Source organism: Punica granatum, chromosome 7 (assembly GCF_007655135.1).
Source record: "Punica granatum isolate Tunisia-2019 chromosome 7, ASM765513v2, whole genome shotgun sequence".
NCBI lineage: Eukaryota > Viridiplantae > Streptophyta > Magnoliopsida > Myrtales > Lythraceae > Punica > Punica granatum.
Window position 1 is genome coordinate 22,880,336 of NC_045133.1, and position 24,548 is coordinate 22,904,883.

Here is a 24,548-nt window from a genome sequence, read left to right on the forward strand (position 1 = left end):
TCTATTATGCAAATTTACTTAATATTCAAAATTAACAAGGTTCTTAGGATATTTCATTTAGGCAATAAACTGTAATTTTTCATCTAGTGCATGAGGGAGAAAATATGGAATGCTTTGTGTGACGGCATGACGCATAACTCATTGGAGCAAAAGATACTAATTGTATATAGAACGACTTATAAATTATGATAAGTCGAGTTAGCTATTTATTAAGTTAAACGGTAAGAGAAAATTAAGAAAATATGATATTTAAAAAAGCAATCTAATTACTACGATCCTAAAATAAGATCAAATATAATTTTCTAAATTTAATTTTGTGCAGTGATTGCAAGTGTTATATTGATGTGTGAGAATATATATTTGTGTATATATATATGTGAAATTTATTATTAAAAAATAAATATGTATATAGATGCAAAGGTAGATGAGCAATTTATGTTAAAAAATTGATTATAAAAATAGTTAAAAAAAGTATGTGAGAGAATTTATTATTAAATTAGAGAAAATGATAAAAAAATTAATGATTGTGTTGTCGAATTGATGAAAAAATAAAATTGACTTGAGTTGAGTAAGATTACGATTTGGAAAACAAACGAATCCTGAATTATCATTATAATCGAAAAAAATTTAATATTAGAATCGTGACGGTTACAAAATGAAAATTTTCAGTAAATATAATAGTATAAGATAATTGTCAAAAACAAATAAACAACTATCGTAATTATTCATTGTCAAATATACTATATTTTTTAATAACAAAGTATTATCTTAATTATCATCGCGGAGCAGCAAGATCATTCTTATTAGGACGAACAGTCGACAACGGTAATAAAAGTCTCCAGTTCACCGGTTCGTGTAGATATACTTCATCGTTTTAACTGTCATATGAACTGGAGCACGGATTTCTATCGTACCCCCCGAGATACATTCATGAGTTGCACACATGTGGGTTGTCCCCCAAAGGATACACCTTGCAGGAGATTTAAATCCGTGATCTTATGAGCTCTTCACGAAGCATATGTACGTTCCATTCACCAATGCTAATCAGTCGGCAAAAATCAATTAACAACATTAATCAACTTCAACGGATTGGATTAGTGATAAAGAGGAATTTCAGTATTCACTCCATTCCCGTTGCGATTGTCCTTGAGACTAGCAGTCCTCCCATTTATGGGATGTTTACCTGACTCAGGCGTCGCTGTGGGTTTCCGGGGACTAGTGCGACGGAGTCCATACACCTCGATTTATAAAAAAAAAAAAAAAAGAAGAAGAAGAAGAATGACGGTGGGCCCCACGTCATCAAAACCGTCCTATATTTCCTACCTAACCCGACTCCCCGAGTGGCCTAAACTTGGAAGGCTGGACAATCCATCGATCCGCAGCATGCCGCTGAAACGGGAGCCACTCAATGAGCCGGGTGCACGTGAGGCCACGTAAGACCTGAACGGTGGCTCCACATGCACCGGGTGCATGAACCAACCGATCTCTCTTCTACTCTCTTGTTCTCTAAGCCGTCTGTTCCGACATTTCCAAGAACTGACCAAAATTCCACTCAAACTTCTTCTACTCCCTCTCTTGGGAAAAGATCGCGTTGCGACGACACCGTATGTGGTGTCGTTTGCTTGTCCGCGTCTCTTCTTCTCCTTTCCAGAGCGCAACTTGGCTTGTTGTTGTGTTTCCAGGTCTGGTCGGTTGCAACCTCAAACCCCCCATGATTGGCCCCAATTTGTCGTCACCGAGCCCCATTTCTTGATGCAATAATGGCTCAGACTCTCGAATAAAGAATTGAGCTATGTGAGGTGTCTGTTACGATCAGGTTTCCATGATGGCGGATTCGAATAATATATAAAGAATATTCTGTACGATTTCATACTTTCTTGGCGGTTCGTTTCTATTAAGCTGTCTGCGGCCATTGGAGGAGAGCTCCAGCTCCCCTTTTCTTGAGCTGGGCCCGTGTCTTTTTCTCGTCGATCACTCCTCTGTTGTCCCCGATTGCTTGTTTTGACTTGGCCGATATGTTAAGAAATGTCTTCGTCTCTTGTAAGTGCTGCCAAGTTTCAGTTTTGATCAAATGGGTCGTTGGCTGTTGATCTGAATTGCTCCGGGGACGCTTGGGATTTGGGGTATTGTTGGGCACGATGTATGCTGTGGGGCGGCTCGGGAGTTACATCTCTAGAGGGGTGTATACAGTGTCCGGCCCGTTCCACCCCTTCGGCGGAGCTGTGGACATCATCGTCGTGGAGCAGCCCGACGGGAGCTTCAGATCGTCGCCGTGGTATGTCCGGTTCGGGAAGTTCCAGGGGGTGCTGAAGACGAGGGAGAAGGTAGTTAGGATAAGCGTTAATGGAGTCGATGCTGGTTTCCACATGTACTTGGACCACAAAGGTGAGGCTTACTTTCTCAAGGAAGTTGAAGGAGGAGGAGAAGATGGGGAGTCGAACTCATACCCTTCGTCCTCGGGCGATGAGTCGCCTGACGGGCAATCCCGTTCTGCAGAGAAGAGTCGGAGGCCAGTGAAGTCCAAGAGTTTCAATTCGGATGCTAGGGTCTCGGGGCAGGTGGATTTGGGCGGAGGGAAGATCGTGGCTCGGACCAATTCGAGGAGGGCGAGGATCTTCGGGTTTGTTTTCGGGCGTAGGTCGATAAAGGAAGAGAGCTTTCGGGCAGGAGAGGGAGGTTTGGGTCCTGCCATGGGGAGGGTGGACTCGCTGGAGCGGGCGGAGATTGCTGCTGACCTCTTGGAGGTGAAGTGGTCCACGGGCCTCACCACTAAGAAGTATAGAAAGGAAAGCACTTCCCGATTCTCAACCGGTGATGTTCCCGATGCAAAGGTTGATGAGGAATTTCGTGTTAATGATGAGAGCACGGGAAGAGATTCAGGGGATGTCTCTTGCAGTGGGAAGATGGGTGAGGGAATTGAGTCTCAATCCCAGAAAGATGTGGAGTCGCCTCTTGAAGATGCTGTGATTGAGATGTCTTGCTTGAATACTCAAGAGGGAGTACTTGAAATCAAAGAGAAGAGTGAGTTAACATCTGAGACAGTTACGTATTATGACGAGTATAGGTTAGGTACTCTGGGCGGGGATGTTAATGAAAAGATTTTTAATGTTGTTGATGAGATCACAGCAGCTATTAACGAGGAATTTGATGAAGTGGGTGTTCAGGAAAGGACCCAATTGTGTGAATGTGAAACTTCTAAGGAGAGTCGAACAGAAAGGAAGCAATCAGTCAGTTTCTGTAAATCATCAGAAAGCTTGCATTCAGTTTTCTGTGGATCAACAGAGGAGTATCGTGAAACAGCGTACCTCAATGCTGGAGATACAGAGGAAGCTCGCCTCAAGACAATGTTAGCTCAAAGTGAAGTGGTATCCAAGGTAAATTCTCCTGTACAGTGTTGTTTTGTGTTGTAGAACCTACCGTGAAATCTGCAACTGAGGATGCATTAATCTAGATAATCTGCTAATGACCATAAAATCTTATGAAAAGATGCTAAACACTTTCGTGCATCGTTTTTAATACTGTTGAAACTGTGACATGATCGATTTATAATCAGGATCCTGCAGTCATTGAGTTGGTTACAAATTACCAGGAGTCTGAAGAAGTGATTCTATTGGATTCATTAGAAGACGACCCTAATGAATCTCGTGATGATTGGATCACTGAAGATGGAAGCAGAGGCAAGATCCAGCTCGACTTAGAATCTGTCAGTAACCTGGACAATTCTTTCTGCAAGGGTGATTTCTCGAAGCCTGGAAGCTCTCCATCATCGGAGAGTTCAGAGGACGTTCAGTTCCATTTTACTGACCTTGATGATCTGAGAATCAGCAAGAAGACTAGCATAGATGGAAATTCACAGGATCGAGTAAATGATGAAAAGGCGAATTTATGTTCGGAGAATTTTGATCAAGACAGTAGTCCTGCTAATTCTGATGATGCCAACAACAGGACAGCATCGGCCCCCATTAATATTGCTAGAATTAGCGATGCTGTCAATAATGATGAAAAATTTGGGCGGTTTGCAGAGTCGATGCCTGCTATCCGGTCCCAAATTGAAAATCTTGATCCTTACTTGATCCATGTTCCTCTAAGTCAATCACTGGACACAGATTCTACAATGTTGAGCATATCGTCTCCGTGCAAAGAGGATGAGACGCCAGTGAAGTCGGGAGAGCAGTTGGACGAGGAACAACTTAACAGCAGTGGGGATGAACAGATATTGGAAGAGGCAGGAAATGTTCCTCTCCGTCCCGAAATAGGTACAGATACTTTTGATTGAGCTAACTTCTTACTATTTTTAAAGTAGAAAATTGCCTTATATTCTGTTGGTATCGTGTAATATGTTGTGCTTAAGCCTATTCTTTTCCCGATTGAACATATTATTCTTCTATTCCATTGGTTGTGGATGGCTTTTGTTACAGAAATAGTCTCTTAAATTCAAAACTCACCACAAAAATTGCATGAACCAACCAATTTTATTGCTTACAGAGCTGAAAACTGAAAAGTAAGCAGGTCTTCTATGAAGATGTAGAAGTGGGAGGAAGAATTAGTTGAGTGTACAAATCCCGATTTTTTTCTGTTGATAATTCAATGAAGTCACATATATGTTGTGTTTTATGCAGAGGTGTCTCTCTGCAGACACATGTTATATGAAGGAATGGGAGCTGAAGCCGCTGCACAAGCATTTGAATCCAAAAAGCTCGACAGGGACAAGTTCATCGCCCTATGCCCAGTGGTCATGGGGGATGATAGGCTTGTGGTACGAATTCAGGGCCGCTACTTCCCCTGGGAATCTGCTGCTCCCATTTTTCTGGGCATGGTCTCTTTTGGGAGCAAACTCGTAACAGAACCAAAGGGCCTGATTGTGGTGGAGAAAAAAGAAGAGAGGGCGATCGAGGAGGATTCATCCAGGGTAATGAGCCCATCGAATGGAAGCTGGAGACTCTGGCCTTTCTCTTTCAAGAGATCTCACTCGGGGAAGGTCATGCAAGATACCGGAACCTCTTCTGCAGATGAAACTGAAGGATCACCAGAGATCTCCCACAATTCCAATAAAGTTGTCCTGAAGCAGAAGTCGGTCAAGAAGATGGTGAGGTCGGTAACTCCAACATCTGAGCAGTTAGCTTCACTGAATCTCAAGGAAGGGAGCAACTCAGTGACCTTCACCTTTTCCACAGCAATGCTTGGGGATCAGCAGGTCTGTTCTTAGTTTCCTATCTCTTTGACTCTTGGAAACAAGTCCTTTATATGCCATAAATTGTTAATTTGTTTCACCCAGCAGGTTGATGCCCGAATTTACCTGTGGAAATGGAACACTCGTATAATTATTTCAGATGTAGACGGGACCATTACCAAGTGCGTTATCCCTTGTCATAAATTGATTGTGCTTTTTCCAATATTAATTGCTTTCCATAGATTTCATCTCATTCTATTTCCCAGCAAGGGTTTCCCTTTGATTTTATGTGATCCAATTTTTCGCCTTTGTTACAGATCTGACGTGTTAGGTCAATTTATGCCCTTGGTTGGGATGGACTGGGCACAAACAGGTGTTGCACATTTGTTCTCTGCTATTAAGGTTTGTCGCATCTTTTTCAATTTAATGAATCACATCTAACATCTATTGTATAAAGTAGAGAATTGAATCCGTCTTTAATCCAGCAGTTTCTGTTCTGCTCTTCACTATTTTTCTGAGGCATCTAGATGTGTGTTTGGTTTATCGACAGTAAGATATGTCAGATCTTAGTGGCAGAATTCTAAGATGAAGCAAAATACTGATCTTGAAATATTCATTATTTCAGGAAAATGGGTATCAGCTGCTCTTTCTTAGTGCCCGTGCAATTTCACAGGCTTATCATACTAGACGATTCCTGTTCAATCTTAAACAGGTAACATGGGCATGGCTTTCTTAACTGGTTCAGAATATGAATTTGAAAAAATTGTTAGAAAAGTTGTTTAAATACCGTTTAAGTTCCCAAACCTTCCTTAATTACAAATACAAAATCTTGGATCTACAGGATGGAAAAGGATTACCAGATGGGCCTGTTGTCATATCTCCTGATGGGCTTTTCCCTTCTTTGTATCGAGAAGGTTCCGATTTGCTGATATCTGTTATTATTCTATTTTCCTTATATCATCAATGTAATATGTAGTTTTTTATTCACCTTGGGTGTTCTCGCGTTCTTTTTTTTTTCCCCTGCTCAGTTATTAGAAGAGCTCCTCATGAATTCAAGATAGCCTGCTTAGAGGTTAGTTCAGTTCACTGTCCTTACACTGCAGGGTTTCTTCTTTTTCTTTCCTTTTATAGCTAGTCTTGTTTTAGTTACCTATTTACTGATTTATCGGCCTCTGGTCTCGTTTTATTGTTGACTTTCAGGAAATCAAAGCGTTGTTTCCTCCCGATTACAACCCGTTCTACGCAGGTTTTGGAAATAGGAACACGGATGAAATAAGTTACCTTAAAGTAGGGATCCCGAAAGGGAAAATATTCACCATCAATCCCAAGGTAAGTCGAGTCCTCCGAAGTTTAGTAAAATAGGTAACGTTTAAGGACTCTTTTCCTGATGAAGTTCTTATTTGCAGGGTGAGGTTGTTGTTAACAAACACATAAACACAAAATCTTACTCGTCTCTTCATGCTCTGGTCCATGGCATGTTTCCCCCGACTGCAAAATCTGAACCGGTCAGTTTGTGTTTGAATCGGATTCAATGAAAATAAACCATATTTTTCTCCAAAATAAGGACTCATTTTGCAGTTGATTGTTTTCTTGGATGTTATAGGAAGCCTTTAATCAGTGGAATTACTGGAAGTTGCCTCCTCCTGATATCGATATTTGAAAAGTCGGGAGGCGGAACTAAATCCTGTTTTGTGATATAGACACTGCTTTGGTTGGCCACACCATTCGAGATATTCTAGTGGTGAGTTCTGATTCAATCTCAGCTTTTGGGAACACCTCATTTTGCTGGACTTGTAGCGATGTTAGCTTTGTCTATGTTTCTGTTTTCCATCTAGTTTCTGATCATAGTATTCATGTTTGAATCGACGAAACATATTCTTTGTCAGTGAAAACAGTTCACATTGGTCTTCTATGCTTTCCACGATAAGCAAAAACATAAACCGCAAAGATTTCCCAATACGAAACAAAAATCATGATAAAAATCCTCATTTTTCGGGTGAATTAGGATTGATTGAAATGTTCTGGTTCCGAAAGTGGATTTCCTGTTAAGAGATTGCTAAGAGTTCCTGACTGTTTATTCACAAATTCTGAAATTGTCCAATTTCTTCTCCTTTTTCGTCAGTCGTCTCGGTCCTCTCTGATGATTGCACTGGTCATAGCTGAAGCTGAGAACTGAATTGCAGTTTTGTCGCATCAGCTCCCTCACCGATACACGATTTCTTTCTGTAGTATTATTTTGTGCAGAATTTGTAAAGTGGTTGCGTCGATTTTCCGCATTGCAGGTTTCGTAATTGTACCATAGATTCACCTGAGGATCTGGAACAGAGACTGTTTTCCAGGAAACATATGAACATGTAAAGAGTTTATTGAAATTGCACATACAAATGGACATGCATACATATACAGCCGAATTGGCAGTATTGATTGATACAGCTGATCCCGGTGCTCGAATTCGGATGCTGCTCTCTCTACTTGTAGAATTGATCTGATAAAATAAAATAACGTTACAGAAGATGGTGATGTATAAAACACCGTAAAACCATGTGTTTTCCGGGAAATAAATTTGAGGTACTTAACAATGTATACGTATCTCCCTCCCTGAAGCATAAAGGAAGGATCAACAGGAAGGGAAAAATGAAAAAAAAAACATAGAAACACAATAGTTCTTATTGCTAGAAAGCTACAATTTTAATCCGCAAATGCTTCAGCGCAAACTCTACCAGCTCCTCAACCTCATCTTCTTCAATAAACCCGTCATGGTTAGAGTCCGCGGCGTCAATGGCTTCCTTACCTCTCCCCCGAGAAAACCAGCGGTGGCCGGTGGTTCTGATGGCCCGCGAGAGCTCCTCTATGCTTATCAGCCCGTCCTTGTCAGAGTCGAATTTCTTCAGCCACTGCTTGAACTCCTCCAGGTTCATCACCCGACAACCGTCACTCGGGACGTTCCGGCTCTTGAACGCCATGAGAAGAGATATCTGAACTGGACAGACTTGTTCTCTTTGATACTGTTGAGGGTAGTGATATGTTCATGGTTATATAGGATAGATGCCTCTCTGCTGCTTTTACTACTAAATTTTCTGAGAGAATAAGAATCTCAATTAAAGTGAGAGTAGGCGACGCGTTAGATTTTAATTAATTATTATGTGATGGCTTATGACATGCATGAACCTGATTAGGAGTATAAGCAGAAATTCGCACGTGGGAAAGATATCAAAGGATTGTTAAATAGTCCTAGTCAAAATTGAATCTTGCTCTGGGTTAGATATAAGTCAAGTTGTCAAACTTCCTTTGGAAAACAATGACGGGGCATGGACACACTCCATAATGCCCCACCTAATCGGGCCCCAAAAAAAAGATAATAAAAAATGATAAAATTCAGACCTTAAAATATCATTGTTTAAGGCGAAAGTTTAATATGTGAATTCTAAGTTATATTTAATAAAATTAAGATATAATTTTTTAAATTTTTTAATCTTTTATTTTCGATTTTTGAGATGCAAGTTTAATAATTAAATATTTTCTTTTCGACCATTTTCAATGTGATTTCATTATATTATCATTCACAATGAAACGATAAAATATTTTTCTCCCTCGTTTACTTGCATCAACTAAAAGAATGAAAAGATGGTTAGGAAAAATATTAAAATGAAACTTAGACTCCGTTTATTTTTAAAAAAGGAGTTCATGAAAAAAAAAATTCAGCGGACAAAGAATTCTGGAAAGAATTTCTTTTCTTATATTTGGCAGTGTATTGAAAAATAAATCTGGAAGAGGAAGAGAGGAAGAAAAAGCAGAAGATGGAGAGTGTGTGTGGGGAAAATTAATTCCCTTATTTTTAAAACATTTCACTTTTCAAACTTTTCTTTTGCATTTTCAGTCAAAATGAAAGTATTTTTTTTTTATCAAAAACTTGTGTGTTATCAAATATAGGAAATTGGGAAATTCACTTTCCTGTAAAATACTTTCCCCGAAAGAAAAGAGAAAAGTTGTGTATTTCCGTGTTAAAAAAAAACGACATAATTAAGAAGATGGAGAAATTTGATTCAATCGAATCTTATGGACAGTTAACTGAGAGAAATAATTAGGAACAGTGAGAAACTGATTGACAAATTGGGAATGATTGATAGAGTCGTCATTTTGGAGTACATTGGAAGTTGGATGTGCTTTTTCTTAATTTTAACAGTTGAAAATTTGATTTTTTTTAACAGGTTAATATGTACTTAAAAAAATTATTATTATTATTCTCTATTTCAATTATTAATTTTAATTTCAATAGGTTTTCATTATTATCTCCCAAATATTTTAATTTATTATGAAATCAATACTTATTTTTCAATAATTATATTTCAATATTTTTACTTACAACAGTACTAACCGAGGCAAAGAGAAAAAACTATGGATTGGAAGAGCTAAGAAACACAAAAAAAAAAAAAAACCAAAAGTAGGAATTCAGCGAAATTGATGAAGTTATAGTTGGAAATTAGTACAAATTAGGATAAATGTGACTCATAAGAAACCCACGCTCAATTATTAGAAGTCCTCACGAACTTGATGAAGCCTGCTTAGACTGTGTGTAATGGTGTCTCCAAACTTAAGTAACCCCACAATGCCATATAGACGCCACGTCAGATAAAGACAAACTCAAGAAAAATAGAGACACCCCACTTCAATGCAAGTCTCTTATCCCAAGTCTTTTATTCGGCTCACATTCATATTATATTGGTGAAATAGATATAACTACTGTTATATATAATGAATATAAATTAATAATAGTTTTAATTAATTAAATAAATTAAACATAATTAATTATTTAAATATTAAAATTATTTAAATCAATAATAAAAAATTAATTTAAATTCATTACAATAAAATAAAATTACATGACGTTAAAAATATACATGATGTCAAAAATAAAATACACGACGTTAAAAAAAGTTAAAAAAATACTCGACATTAGAAAAAAATACACGACATTATGGGTTTTCTTCTGATTCTTTCCTTTTATAGATTTTTTTTATCATTAGAATGGTGGCTCATGGGGCCTCGTACATGGAAATAGAATTTCCGATTGTGCCATTGCTAAGATCAAATATAAAATATCAAAGTTATCAGAAGAGAACGTGTACCACTGTACTATACTCTATTTTTCATTGTCGGTCCTGCTTTTGTTACCCATTTATTGATTTACTAGCCTCTTATCTCGTTTTACCATTGATTTTCTGGAAATCAAGGTGTTGTTTCCTCCCGATTGTTACCCGTTCTACGCAGGTTTTGGGAATACAAACACGGATGATATAAGTTACCTTACAATAGATAATGTTTATGGGAAGTTCTTTTCCTGATGAAGTTCTTATTTGCGCGGTGAGGTTGTGGTGAACAAACTCATAAACACAAAAACTTAATTACTCTTCTCTTCGTGCTCTGATGCACGGCATGTTTCCACCGACTGCGAAATCTGAATAGGTCCACTCGTGTGTTTGAATTGGATACAATAAAACAATCCATATTTTCTCCATAATTTTAACTCATTGTGCAGTTGATTATTATTATTATTATTATCATTTGTTTTTGGATGTTATAGGCGAAGACTTTAATTCATGGAATTACTGGATGTTGTCTCCTCCTGATATCGATATTTGAAGAATCAGCACCGGATCTAGATCTTGTTCCGGGATACAGACACTGCTTTGGTTGGCCTCACCGTTCCTGGAATTCAAGTGGTGAGTTCTTATTCGATGATCTCATCTTTTTGGAAACGAGCAAATATTCGGTGAGTATTACTCGGCCACCTCATTTTATTGGGTTTTTGGGGATGTTAGCTATGTTTCTGTCTTCTATCTAGTTTCCGAGCGAAGTTTTCATGTTTGAATTGAAGAAACATGCTGTTTAAGTTGTCAGTGGAAACAGGTCACATTGGTTTTGTATGCTTTCCAAGATAAGGAAAACATGAACCACGAAGATTTCCCAATAAGGAACAAAAATCATGCTAAAAATCCTCTTTTTTTTTTTCCCCAGTGAATTAGGATCGACTGAAATAATCTGGTTCTGAAAGTAGATTTCCTGTGAAGAGATTGCTAATATAAGAGTTCGGATAATGATCAATTCACGAATTCTGAAATCATACAAATTCTTCTACCTCGTTAATCGTCTCAGTGCTCTCTGATGATTGCACAGGTCGCAGCTGAAGCCGAAGAACTGAGTTGCTTTGTTGTTGCGTCAGCTCCTTAGCGGATACACAATTTCTTTCGGTAATATTGATTGTGCAGAATTTGTAAAGTAGTTAGTTGTGTTAGTATTCCGTATTGCCGGTTTCTTCGTAATTGTACTATGGATTCATTCTGATTGAAATTGCACATTCGCATAGAAATGCATACGTATAAAGCCCAATTGGCAGTATTGATTTGATACAGCTGATCCCGCTGCTTGAATTCGAACATATTGAATCAATCCGATAAAATAACATAACCATATACTAGATGATGATATATAGAACACCGTAAAACCAAGTGTTTTTCGGAAAATAAATTTCAAGTACTTAAATATCTATTCCCCTCCTGAAGCATAAAGGAAGGATCAGTATGAAAAAAAAAACATAGAATCACAAGTTCTTTTTACTAGAAAGGTACAATTTTAATCCGCAAGTGCTTCAGTGCAAACTCTACGAGCTCCTCGACCTCATCTTCTTCGATAAACCCGTCATGGTTAGTATCCGCAGCGTCAATGGCTTCTTTACCTCTCCGTCGAGAAAACCAGTGGCGGCCGGTGGTTCTGATGGCCCGCGAGAGCTCCTTCCTGCTTATCCGCCCGTCCTTGTCAGAGTCGAATTTCTTCAGCCATTGCTTGAACTCCTCCAGGCTCATCACCCGACAACCATCGCATGGGAAGTTCCGGCTTTTGAACGCCATGAGAAGAGATGTCTGAGCAAGACAGACTTATTTTATTCGATCCTGTTGAGGATACGGATATAGTCGTTCATGGAAGGGTGTCTCTGATAGTCCAATTTATATTGGAGACGTACCTCTCTACTGTTTTCGCTAACTAATTTTCTGAGAGAATAAAGAATCTCAATTAAAGTGAGAGTAGGCGATGCGATAGGTTTTGATTGATTAATTATTCTATGACTTATGACAACTAACATGCATGAACCTAATTAGGAGGATAAGCAGAAATCCACACATTGGGACAATATCAAAGTATTATTTAACAGTCGTCGTCAAAGTTAAATCTTTCTCTGGGTTAGATGTAAAAAGTCAAGTTGTCAAACTTTCTCGCCTTTAAGAAAATAGAGACGGGGCACGGAAAATCCAATAATGCCACAAGAAAATATAAGAATTCGATACCAAATAATGAAAGATGATAGAATAAAGATCCTAAGGGTAAACGCAATTAGTGGTGGCTCAAGAGAGCTCGTAACTTAAGGCAAAAATATAGTCTAATTTTGTATTTGATAAAATTAATATACAATTCTAAATATTAATTTTTCAATTTTTAAGATGCAAAATGAATAATTAAGTTTTTATGATCAATATTTTCTAATTATTTTTTTCACTGTGATTTTATTATTGTAATCTTTCTTAATGAAACGATAAAATAGTTTTCCTCCTCCACGACTTGCATCAACCAAAAAAAAAAAAACGAAAAGATGATAACAAAAATCATGGAAAAAATCGAAACTTAGAGAGAAAGAAAACAGGAAAATTGAGTAATTCGGTAAAAGAAAAAAGGAAGATTGACTATCACCGAAAAAAAAAAGGAAGACTGAAATTACTTTAATTGAACATTGTAGAGAAATTTAAGATATAATTAAGAGGATGGGGAAATATGATTCAATTGAATCTTATGGATAGTTAATTGGGAGAATGATTAACAATAGTAGGAAAGTGATCAGTAAATTGGGAAGAATTCATAGAGAGAAAAACTAGGGAAGGAGATACACAAAAAAAAAAAACTAGGGATGGAGCTTTAAAAGTGAAAAAAATAGCAATTTTGCGAAATTGATTATATTATAGTTGGCTAATTAATAATAGAGGTGTAAACGAGCCGAACTGAGCCTGGATATAGAAAGCTCAAGCTTGGGCTCGTCTGTTAACTCGTGAGCTTAGGCTCGGGCTTGAGCTTGGTTGAGCCTAAATAGCTGACTCGAGCACGATTCGTTGCAATAGACGAAGGCTCGTGCCCAACTTGTTTAGGCTCCATCAAACTCGCGAGTTAACTCGAACAGCCCAACATACCAAAATAAGAGGCCCGTAACAGGCCCACATGCCTTACAGCGATTATGATCGACTAGCCCTCTTCCTTTTATACCGACATCGCCTCTTCTCCTTTGTTGGCATTGTGCCTCCTTTCATTGGCTTTTTCTCTGTCTTTTTCCAATATTCATTTATTAGCTCTGTTGGCTTCTTTTGTCTTCCCATGACTTAATATTTTAATTCATAGCTACTTATAAATATATATATATATATAATTATAATAACTACATACATACATATATTATATATGCAAGTATAATTATAATTAAATAAGAAAAAAAAGCTAGTTTAGGCTCGCGAGCCGAATATCAATTGAGCTCGGCTCGGCTCGTTTAACTGACAAGCTCAAGCTTAGCCGGGCTTGAGCTTAATAAGAGCGAGTTGAATTCGACTTTTCATTGAGTCGAGCCAAACCGTTTGCGAATAGTTTCGTCTCATTTTCTTCACTAATTAATAGAAACAAGGAAAAATGAGAATTATTAGAAAATTTTCCCATGCTCAGTTATTAAGAGAGCTACTCGAGAGTTTAAGATGTAACCTGCTTAGATGTTAATTAGTGTCTTAATGAATGGGAGTGCCTACGATATGGACTCTCCTTAAAAGTGCACTTTTATAGAGATTCTGAAAAAAATAATTTTTTTTGTCAAATAACAAGTTTTAAATTACTTAATAAATATCTTATTATATTGAAAAATGTAAGTTTCTTATTAAATAACAAGTGTCATACTATTTATCAAGTTTCTTATTATTTATTCTCCGATAATCATCCGACACAAGAATCCTTAATTAGAATGAAATTCCACCTCAGCACCCTTTGAGATTTTGAGAAGAGTTGCTAGAAACCGAACTTCCAGATGTTTAGAATCGAGCAAGTATCAAGAGTGCTCCCCTGGACAGAAAGACACTATGAAGCTTAATGTTCCTTGGGATAGGCTTTGGGTCTCCAACTTGCTACGTGGCATTCCCTGAATGGCTTATGCAAAACCCTTCATTTAAGGATGTCCCGAACAGAAGTTTATCTCATTGTAAATATGTTATCTAATTTCATATGGGAAGTGAATAGAATCACATGGTATATAAAATCCATTTCATTTATGAATAAGTCAATAAATAACATCATGGGTGGGAGGCCCTGAGCATTGCTGTTGCTGCGATTTGCAACTACACTCCTCTCCCCTTTGTTCTTCTTTACTTCTCTCAATTTTGATTTATAAGCGGGCATCGGTTTACTTGGATCAAGCAGCTCAGGCGCAAACTCGGGGGCTCTGTTTGCCCTGAAAGGAGGGGACGACATTAGAACACTGGGAGTATGCTGCTGGGGCCTCGGGACCGTCGTATGTGAGGTTGATGTCTCCGACCACCACATCTTTGCACGGCACCTTGCTGCTGCACACGAGCTTCACTGCCACCGCTGTCGAAGAGCTCCCACGGATGTTCTTGAAGGATACGTTGTTGATCTTCACCAGTGAGGGGATCTATATGAAATGAAATGGACCATTAGGAAAATTAGTGCGTCCAAGACAAAGGGCTTAAAGGTTTCAAAGGTTGGTAACATACATCGGGCTTGCATAGGTTCCAGGGGCAGTAGACTTGGTCGATGATGATGGGATACCCGACTTTAACCATAGTAATGTCCTCGAAGTGCAAGTCAGAGACAGATCCTGGATACGAAGCAGGCCAAGTCTTAACTCTGACTCCATTCTGGGTATTGGTGAGGGTGCAGTTCTTGACCCAGAATCCTGAAACCGGCTCCTCGGCTTGGTACTTTCCCAAGCTCCCCACGCTGATCCCGTGGCCTGGTCCGCACTTCACCCCGGTCACATGTACCTGCCTGCTCCCGTCCCCGAGGGAGATGCAATCGTCCCCTGTCCCGATGGTTGAGTCTGTTATGTAGATCCCATCTGAACGTCCAATGTGGATCCCATCAGTGTTGCGAGAATCTTCTGGTGCAGTCACTGTGAACCTAAGGAAGGTGAAGTTCTTGCAGCCCAATACGGTCACATGGAAGTTCTTGCTGTCGAGTGTCGTGATGTCATGGACCCAAGCATTGGTGATGAAGTTGAATCTCAAGTTCTGTTCGCCCAATGATCATTGCAAGTCATTAGCTGTAATTCTAGTAGGTTGAGATCATTGTATTAGACTAATTTTTGATGTAGAAACTCACCGCAGGAGCCATCTTGCAGTTCGTGTTATTGTGGCAATCGTTTTGTTCCCAGGCGATCTTCCCCTGTCCATCGAAGACCCCACCACCGGACAAGGTGAATTTATCAATGTGATTGAAGGTGAGCCAACCATCGGTTTTGAACGACGAGGGGTCTCCAGGAGCCTTCACTGTACCCTGGACCTGAATCTCCACTGGAGCCTTGCAAGGGCCTTGAATTTTCACTTCTCCTAGTAAATATGTGCCCTTTGGAATCACAATCTTGCTGGGGCTGGTTGATGCACAAGCCAACTTCCATACGCTCATCAAAGCCTTCATAAAGACAAAGAAGCATTTGTTAAAATTGGGCAGAAACCAATGGTATAAATTGTTTCTGCAGAACTGTCAGTCGAGCTGTTCAATAAATTGATTACTTTGTCGATGTTCGATTTTCCATCAGCCTTTGCTCCGTACTTGGTGACATCAAAGATTTGGGCATCACTTGTAGAAGAGAAGAATAGTAGTAGCGCCACTGCTGCTGCTGTGATTTGCAGCTTCCTCATGGCCATAATTTTCTTCGAATTTCTAGTGCTTTTTAAAGAATATAGAGAATTGATGCAAAACTCACACATATAATTGTGTGGAGATTATTCTTATTTATAGAGCAGGATTACTACCAATATAGAAATATAACATTACACGATAATTAACATCCCATAAATATAAAGGATTCCCCATAATCTCCTAGATTACATCAATCCCTATTCTTGATTCTTTTCAATACTCCCCCACAAGCACAACGGGAGATGTCAGACGTTGAGCTTGAATTTGTCCTGAGTGAATCATGATGTGAAGAGAGACTGATGAAATCAAAACGCTAGACCAGTGTTAATCCAATATGAAATGATGACTTGCATTACTCCCCCGTAAGCGAAACTGTCCCTAAAATAGAGAAGCGGAAATGTGATTGGAACTTGTTAATTATAGGCTGTTCCATTATGGCTTGAAAGATATGCTGAAAGAAAGATGAGAAGGGACACCATTGAGAGGGAGCTCAAGATGATAAGATCGTGGCTAGATCTAGGGAGTAGCAGTGGTAGTGGCCCACAAGAAGAAAAGAAATGAACTTTGTTCGCAGCGAGAGATTAATGAGAAGCGTAGCTCAACTCAACTCTGGAGAGGAGATAGAAGACTAGGTCCTGACATAGAGAGGGCCAGGTTGATGAGTTTACCGAGAGAGAGAATTGACAAAGACGGCCACATAATGAGCGAGCGACCTGGAAGGAGAGGAGGCTAAGACCACCAGGAATGAGTGAAAAATAGTAGAGGTTCTGGAATGTGCTTGTGTAAGGGGGATAAGAAGGAAGGGAGCTTGCTGTTGAATCAAGAAGATTTTGGAGAATTGGGATGTCGGAAGAGTCCTGAGAGAATTGAGGTAGAACGGAAATGGAGTATTGTGCAAAAGTGTGATTGCTGGACGTGCCCGATTAAAGTCGGACGCGTCGGCAAATAATATATTTATCATTAGTTTTATTCAGTATCAAGATCTTTTGTTCTGATACCATAAAGAATGTAGAAAGTTTATACACATAATTGTGTGGAGATTGTTTTATAAATCATGATTACAGCCAATATAAAAATATAACATTACATGATAATTAACATACCATAAATATAAAAGATTTCCTGTAATCTCATAGATTATGTCAATCCCTGCCCTAGATTCTCTCCAATACTTTTGATTACTCCCCCCCCCGGAGTTTTGGTTTGAATTTTCCATGCATAAAAGTAATGCAATGCGAGTGGTGAACACCACATAAGCTTAACAATCTTTCTGTTTATTTGTTTTACGCATATGCTATTATTAGCTTTTTTGTTCTTCACATCGTTACAGATGCATAAGGATGTCAACAATCCCCTTAGGAAATCAACATAGAGCTCTAACTCAGCCCAATTTTAGAAACACTTTATCCTTTTTGGTTCCATCCTCTGCTCTAACGGAAATTGCAATCCTCTGCTCAATGTCTCCATCTTCTTCCACTTCCCACCCTCATCTCCCTTCCTCATCTCTCTCCCGCTCCTTTTGCCGGTTGCCCTAGTCCTCCGCATCCTCTCGCTGCCGCCTACGCTGGCCAATCACGGTCACGCAATTCTGCTCCCAGGAGACCACCTACCGCATCGACAAGTCGCTGGTTCAAATATCGGAGGCTATGACAGAGGACGAGCTGTGGGCCGTCGCCTACCTCCGCATCCGCAGTTTTTACGAATTCGACCCCGCCACTTTCCGCGTCCAAGTGAGCTCCGCCTCGATCCCGCTCTCCACACTGTCCTTTGCTAATTCATCAGTTCATTGAAAGAATTGCGATATCCTCCGGTGGAAGCTGTTCTCTTCTCTCACATAATATTTGATTCCATAATCAATGAAGTTACGACGAAAATATGAATTTTGAAACGAATTGTCTTGTATAAGTCCATTGGGGAGATCACGGTCGAATTACAGTGTTAGTCTATGCTCTTTTTGTCAGCTAAATGCGGTGCAGTCGGAGTAACTTGATGGATTTGACAACTGGGCCGGGCTCAGCTTCTCCCAAAACTTCCGGTATATAGAGGGGTGACCATCTTGTCGGTACTCCGAAAGCTAAGTGATGTTCAGAACATAAACTTTTGGACCCAACTGGCCTAGAATATTGTCCACCATCCGTATCGTCGGCAGGTCAGACCCGCTTCCCCAGTAACCTTCTTGGTCTATGGGCAACTTCTCGCTGTGGTAGTTGCCTTCACTATTAGGCTTCCACTCTCGGCTCCTGTAAGTTTGCAAGGAATCCGTTGGAGATCAGAAGCAGGTCCATAACAAATAGAAAAACATGATATTTTTTATTCTATTCTTTTGCCTTGAAGGTCTAAACATTACATTGCATGATAGCTTCTTATGCTCAAACCAACACAACCTGTACATTTCTTAATCTCCAACAGACTGAAGAATCCAGTAAGGTGGTTCCTGAACGGTCAGACCTCAGATGCATGGTAGAAATGAAACGGCCTACTAAATCGAGAAAGATTAAATTAGGAAAACTGTAGAGTTCCATAACTCACCAGAGATGAGTAGGGGACATGGTAACTCGAACAGCCCAACAGGCCGAAATAAGAGGCCCGTAACAGGCCCACATGCCTTACAGCGATTATGATCGACTAGCCCTCTTCCTTTTATACCGACATCTCCTCTTCTCCTTTGTTGGCTTTGTGCCTCCTTTCATTGTCTTTTTTCAATATTCATTTATTAGCTCTGTTGGCTTCTTTTGTCTTCCCATGACTTAATATTTTAATTCATAGCTACTTATAAATATATATATAATTATAATAACTACATACATACATATATTATATATGCAAGTATAATTATAATTAAATAAGAAAAAAAAGCTAGTTTAGGCTCGCGAGCCGAATATCAATTGAGCTCGGCTCGGCTCGTTTAACTGATAAGCTCAAGCTTAGCCGGGCTTGAGCTTAATAAGAGCGAGTTGAATTCGACTTTTCATTGAGTCGAGCCAAACCGTTTGCGAATAGTTTCGTCTCATTTTCTTCACTAATTAATAGAAACAAGGAAAAATGAGAATTATTAGAAAATTTTCCCATGCTCAGTTATTAAGAGAGCTACTCGAGAGTTTAAGATGTAACCTGCTTAGATGTTAATCGGTGTCTTAATGAATGGGAATGCCTACGATATGGACTCTCCTTAAAAGTGCACTTTTATAGAGATTTTGAAAAAAATAAGTTTTTTTTGTCAAATAACAAGTTTTAAATTATTTAATAAATATCTTATTATATTGAAAAATGTAAGTTTCTTATTAAATAACAAGTGTCATGCTATTTATCAAGTTTCTTATTATTTATTCTCCGATAATCATTCAACACAAGAATCCTTAGTTAGAATGAAATTCCACCTCAGCACCCCTTGAGATTTTGAGAAGAGTTGCTAGAAACCGAACTTCCAGATGTTTAGAATCGAACAAGTATCAAGAGTGCTCCTCTGGACATAAAGACACTATGAAGCTTGGGATAGGCTTTGAGCCTTCAACTTGCTACGTGGCATTCCTTGATTGGCTTATGCAAAATCCTTCATTTAAGGAGGTCCCGAATAGAAGTTTATCTCTTCATAAATATGTTATCTAATTTCATATGGGAAGTGAATAGAATCACATGGTATATAAAATCCATTTCATTAATGAATAAGTCAATAAATAACATCATGGGTGGGAGGCCCTGAGCATTGCTGCTGCTGCGATTTGCAGCTACACTCCTCTCCCCTTTGTTCTTCTTTACTTCTCTCAATTTTGATTTATAAGCGGGCATCGGTTTACATGGATCAAGCAGCTCAGGCGCAAACTCGGGGGCTCTGTTTGCCCTGAAAGGAGGGGACGACATTAGAACACTGGGAGTATGCTGTTGGAGCCTCAGGGCCGTCGTATGTGAGGTTGATGTCTCCGACCACCACATCTTTGCACGGCACCTTGCTGCTGCACACGAGCTTCACTGCCACCGCTGTCGAAGAGCTCCCACGGATGTTCTTGAAGGATACGTTGTTGATCTTCACCAGTGAGGGGATCTATAGGAAATGAAATGGACCATTAGGAAAATTAGTGCGTCCAAGACAAAGGGCTTAAAGGTTTCAAAGGTTGGTAACATACATCGGGCTTGCATAGGTTCCAGGGGCAATAGACTTGGTCGATGACGATGGGATACCCGACTTTAACCATAGTAATGTCCTCGAAGTGCAAGTCAGAGACAGATCCTGGATACGAAGCAGGCCAAGTCTTAACTCTGACTCCATTTTGGGTATTGGTGAGGGTGCAGTTCTTGACCCAGAATCCTGAAACCGGCTCCTCGGCCTGGTACTTTCCCAAGCTCCCCACGCTGATCCCGTGGCCTGGTCCGCACTTCACCCCGGTCACATGTACCTGCCTGCTCCCGTCCCCGAGGGAGATGCAATCGTCCCCTGTCCCGATGGTTGAGTTTGTTATGTAGATCCCATCTGAACGTCCAATGTGGATCCCATCGGTGTTACGAGAATCCTCTGGTGCAGTCACCGTGAACCTAAGGAAGGTGAAGTTCTTGCAGCCCAATACGTTCACATGGAAGTTCTTGCTGTCGAGTGTCGTGATGTCATGGACCCAAGCATTGGTGATGAAGTTGAATCTCAAGTTCTGTTCGCCCAATGGTCATTAGCTGTAATTCTAGTAGGTTGAGATCATTGTATTATACTAATTTTTGATGTAGAAACTCACCACAGGAGTCCTCTTGCAGTTCGTGTTATTGTGGCAATCGTTTTGTTCCCAGGCGATCTTCCCCTGTCCATCGAAGACCCCACCACCGGACAAGGTGAATTTATCAATGTAATTGAAGGTGAGCCAACCATCGGTTTTGAACGACGAGGGGTCTGCAGGAGCCTTCACTGTACCCTGGACCTGAATCTCCACTGGAGCCTTGCAAGGGCCTTGAATTTTCACTTCTCCTAGTAAAAATGTTCCCTTTGGAATCACAATCTTGCTGGGGCTGGTTGATGCACAAGCCAACTTCCATACGCTCATCAAAGTCTTCATAAAAACAAAGAAGCATTTGTTAAAATTGGGCGGAAACCAATGGTATAAATTGTTTCTGCAGAACTGTCAGTCGAGCTGTTCAATCAATTAATTACTTTGTCGATGTTTGATTTTCCATCAGCCTTTGCTCCGTACTTGGTGACATCAAAGATTTGGGCATCACTTGTAGAAGAGAAGAATAGCAGTAGCGCCACTGCTGCTGCTGTGATTTGCAGCTTCCTCATGGCCATAATTTTCTTCGAATTTCTAGTGCTTTTTAAAGAATATAGAGAATTGCTACAAAACTCACACATATAATTGTGTGGAGATTATTCTTATTTATAGAGCAGGATTACAACCAATATAGAAATATAACATTACACGATAATTAACATCCCATAAATATAAAGGATTCCCCATAATCTCCTAGATTATATCAATCCCTATTCTTGATTCTTTTCAATACTCCCCCACAAGCACAACGGGAGATGTCAGACGTTGAGCTTGAATTTGTCCTGAGTGAATCATGATGTGAAGAGAGACTGATGAAATCAAAATGCTAGACCAATGTTAATCCAATATGAAATGATGACTTGCATTACTCCCCCGTAAGCGAAACGGTCCCTAAAATAGAGAAGCTGAAATGTGATTGGAACTTGTTAATTATGGGCTGTTCCATTGTGGCTTGAAAGATATGCTGAAAGAAAGATGAGAAGGGACACCATTGAGAGGGAGCTCAAGATGATAAGATCGTGGCTAGATCTAGGGAGTAGCAGTGGTAGTGGCCCACAAGAAGAAAAGAAATGAACTTTGTTCGCAGCGAGAGATTAATGAGAAGCGTAGCTCAACTCAACTCTGGAGAGGAGATAGAAGACTAGGTCCTGACATAGAGAGGGCCAGGTTGATGAGTTTACCGAGAGAGAGAATTGACAAAGACGGCCACATAATGAGCGAGCGACCTGGAGGGAGAGGAGGCTAAGACCACTAGGAGTGAGTGAAAAATAGTAAAGGTTCTGGAATGTGCTTGTGTAAGGGGGATAAGAAGGAAGGGAGCTTGCTGTTGAATCAAGAAGATTTTCGAGAATTGGGATGTCGGAAGAGTCCGGAGAGAATTGAGGTAGAACGGAAATGGAGTATTGCGCAAAAGTGTGATTGCCGGACGTGCCCGATTAAAGCCGGACGCGCCCGATTAAAGCCGGACGCGTCGGCAAATAATGTATTTATCATTAGTTTTAGTCAGTATCAAGATCTTTTGTTCTGATACCATAAAAAATATAGAAAGTTTATACACATAATTGTATGGAGATTGTTCTATAAATCATGATTATTGCCAATATAAAATATAACATTACATGATAATTAACATACCATAAATATAAAAGATTTCCTGTAATCTCCTAGATTATGTCAATCCCTGCCCTAGATTCTCTCCAATACTTTTGATTATTTTACTGATATTTTTTCCCCTGAGTTTTGGTTTGAATTTTCCATGCATAGAAGTAATGCAATGCGAGTGGTGAACACCAAAAAAGCTTAACAATCTTTCTGTTTATCTGTTTTACGCATATGCTATTATTAGCTTTTTTGTTCTTCACATCGTTACGGATGCATAAGGATGTCAACAATCCCCTTAGGAAATCAACAGAGAGCTATAACTCAGCCCAATTTTAGACAATTACATTTCGCTACACATATAGGCAAAAGAACAGATCTGAAACTTAGAAACGAAGGATGTATTACAAGCGAAAACCTTACACATGCGGAATTTTGAAATATTTACTAAAGTTCACCAAATAATTACGGTCGACGAGAAGTTTCTCCCACGTTACCCATCTGACATTATCTTCGGACGAGTTAAGAAGAACCATACTTGAAACTCAAATTCTGCCATAGAACTTCAATTTTGTAATTAATTTGCACGCAGAAATAGTTATTGTTTGGTGCAACTTCAATATAGAAAGTGTTTCTTGTGGTATTCTTTGCAGCTGCATATCTTCTGCAGTAGATGGCGAGTTTCATTACTTGCATTTGTTCATACCTTTAGAATATCTAATACTAGAGCTTTGTCACGTGCATTAACATGGGTCCATTTTCATATATCAGTTATCATTTCTTATTTTAATGATTCATGTTTGAAAAGACCAGCTTTTTTATTAAAATAATAATATATTTCAATTATTAAATCAAATTTCAACAATAATCTTGAATAGGATTAAAGTAAGTTTAACAGTTCACTAAATATAATTTTCATATATTATTAGAGTTACTCATTTTTAATATTAAAATATGATATTTGTTTGATATGTTATTAATTTGCTCAATATTCTAACCTGATCATCAAAACTTTCTATATATTATTTTAAGAGTAAACTGCAGTTTGCTCCCTAACTTTTGGATTTAGTAGCAAAATGCCCCCTGACTTTTAAAAAATTGCACTAAACTCCCCGACCTATTTAAAAAGAAGCAAATTGCATTTTTCAGTACTTTTCCAACTATTTTTCGGCCTGAATTTATTAAATTCAAACTTTGGAAATATTTCAAAAAAAAAGAAAATCTAAATTTTGGAAAACAAGATAAAAAGCAAAAGAAGGTCTAGACAAAGAGCATCAGTGACGGCCGGGGGAGGGTGGTCGGGAAGCGGCTCCCCACCGTACTACCACCATCTACGATGACCTCGTCTGGGGTGGTGGTGACTGGTGACAAGTCACCACCATGCCCTTCTATCCCCGAATCTCTCTCTTATGATTCCTCAAGATGAAAAAATCCACGCAAAGAAGGAGGTGCCAAAGGATTCCATGTCTATTGTCCAATGGCGGTTCTTGGAGTCGGAAGAAAACCTCAAACAGACCTTCGCCCGAGAGAGAAGTGGGTGAGGGTGAAGATATGTAACTTTACACATGCATGCTACTGCTCCCATCTATTTCTTAATAATATGGCTCATCAATTTTGATTTTCAGATGAGGAGCTTGAGCTAATTGAATAATCTAATAAGAAAATATTGAGTAAATAATACACAGTTACTTGACTGTATAAAATTCAACTATTGAATGACAAATGTTCCTGTACACAACTCTTTCTTTTTTTTTACTGAACATGTATCATTCGATGTTGGGATTTTACGTAGCCACTTGGCTTGTATTAATTGTCTAATATTTTCTCATTAGATTATGGGCCACTCTGCATCAGTACTTTTGGATACAGCTTTTATGGGCCCCATTCACTAGTCCCATCCAGGGATTGAGAAAGGGAAAATATTCACCATCAATTCTAAGGTAAGTCGAGTTCTTGCAAAATAGGCAAGTTGGAAAAAAAAAAAAAGGTCGCGCTTTGTCATGTTTTGAGATTTAATATTCGTTGAAATAATTCAAAGCTAATTTCTGAAAGAATATTTTATCTATTTTTGAATTTTTTTA

General features: G+C 39.1%; 3 protein-coding genes across 6 annotated transcripts; 1 reads left to right on the forward strand and 2 right to left on the reverse strand.

Moving 5' to 3' along the window:
* Positions 1 to 1,453: 1,453 nt before the first annotated feature.
* Positions 1,454 to 7,607, forward strand: LOC116213482 (phosphatidate phosphatase PAH2-like). Of its 4 annotated transcripts, none has more exons than XM_031548448.1 (12): positions 1,454 to 3,374; positions 3,590 to 4,256; positions 4,620 to 5,194; positions 5,276 to 5,352; positions 5,488 to 5,572; positions 5,796 to 5,882; positions 6,012 to 6,084; positions 6,199 to 6,242; positions 6,371 to 6,499; positions 6,577 to 6,675; positions 6,774 to 6,911; positions 7,293 to 7,598. In XM_031548448.1, exons 1-11 carry the CDS (start codon positions 2,139 to 2,141, stop codon positions 6,828 to 6,830), a joined length of 3,129 nt encoding a protein of 1,042 aa, XP_031404308.1. In that variant the 5' UTR covers positions 1,454 to 2,138; the 3' UTR covers positions 6,831 to 6,911; positions 7,293 to 7,598. The 4 variants fall into 4 exon arrangements, with proteins under 4 accessions (XP_031404308.1, XP_031404305.1, XP_031404304.1 ...); XM_031548445.1 differs by having other exon boundaries at positions 1,462 to 3,374; positions 3,554 to 4,256; positions 7,453 to 7,607; XM_031548444.1 differs by having other exon boundaries at positions 1,462 to 3,374; positions 3,554 to 4,256.
* Positions 7,608 to 14,663: 7,056 nt separating this feature from the next.
* Positions 14,664 to 16,128, reverse strand: LOC116214511 (exopolygalacturonase-like). The gene is made up of 4 exons (XM_031549909.1): positions 15,994 to 16,128; positions 15,584 to 15,892; positions 14,977 to 15,492; positions 14,664 to 14,894 (listed from the first exon to the last, which is right to left on the reverse strand). Exons 1-4 carry the CDS (start codon positions 16,126 to 16,128, stop codon positions 14,664 to 14,666), a joined length of 1,191 nt encoding a protein of 396 aa, XP_031405769.1.
* A 3,803-nt stretch (positions 16,129 to 19,931) lies between these two features.
* LOC116214513 (exopolygalacturonase-like) lies at positions 19,932 to 21,386 on the reverse strand. Its single transcript, XM_031549910.1, has 4 exons — positions 21,252 to 21,386; positions 20,842 to 21,150; positions 20,245 to 20,760; positions 19,932 to 20,162 (listed from the first exon to the last, which is right to left on the reverse strand). Exons 1-4 carry the CDS (start codon positions 21,384 to 21,386, stop codon positions 19,932 to 19,934), a joined length of 1,191 nt encoding a protein of 396 aa, XP_031405770.1.
* Positions 21,387 to 24,548: the final 3,162 nt, after the last annotated feature.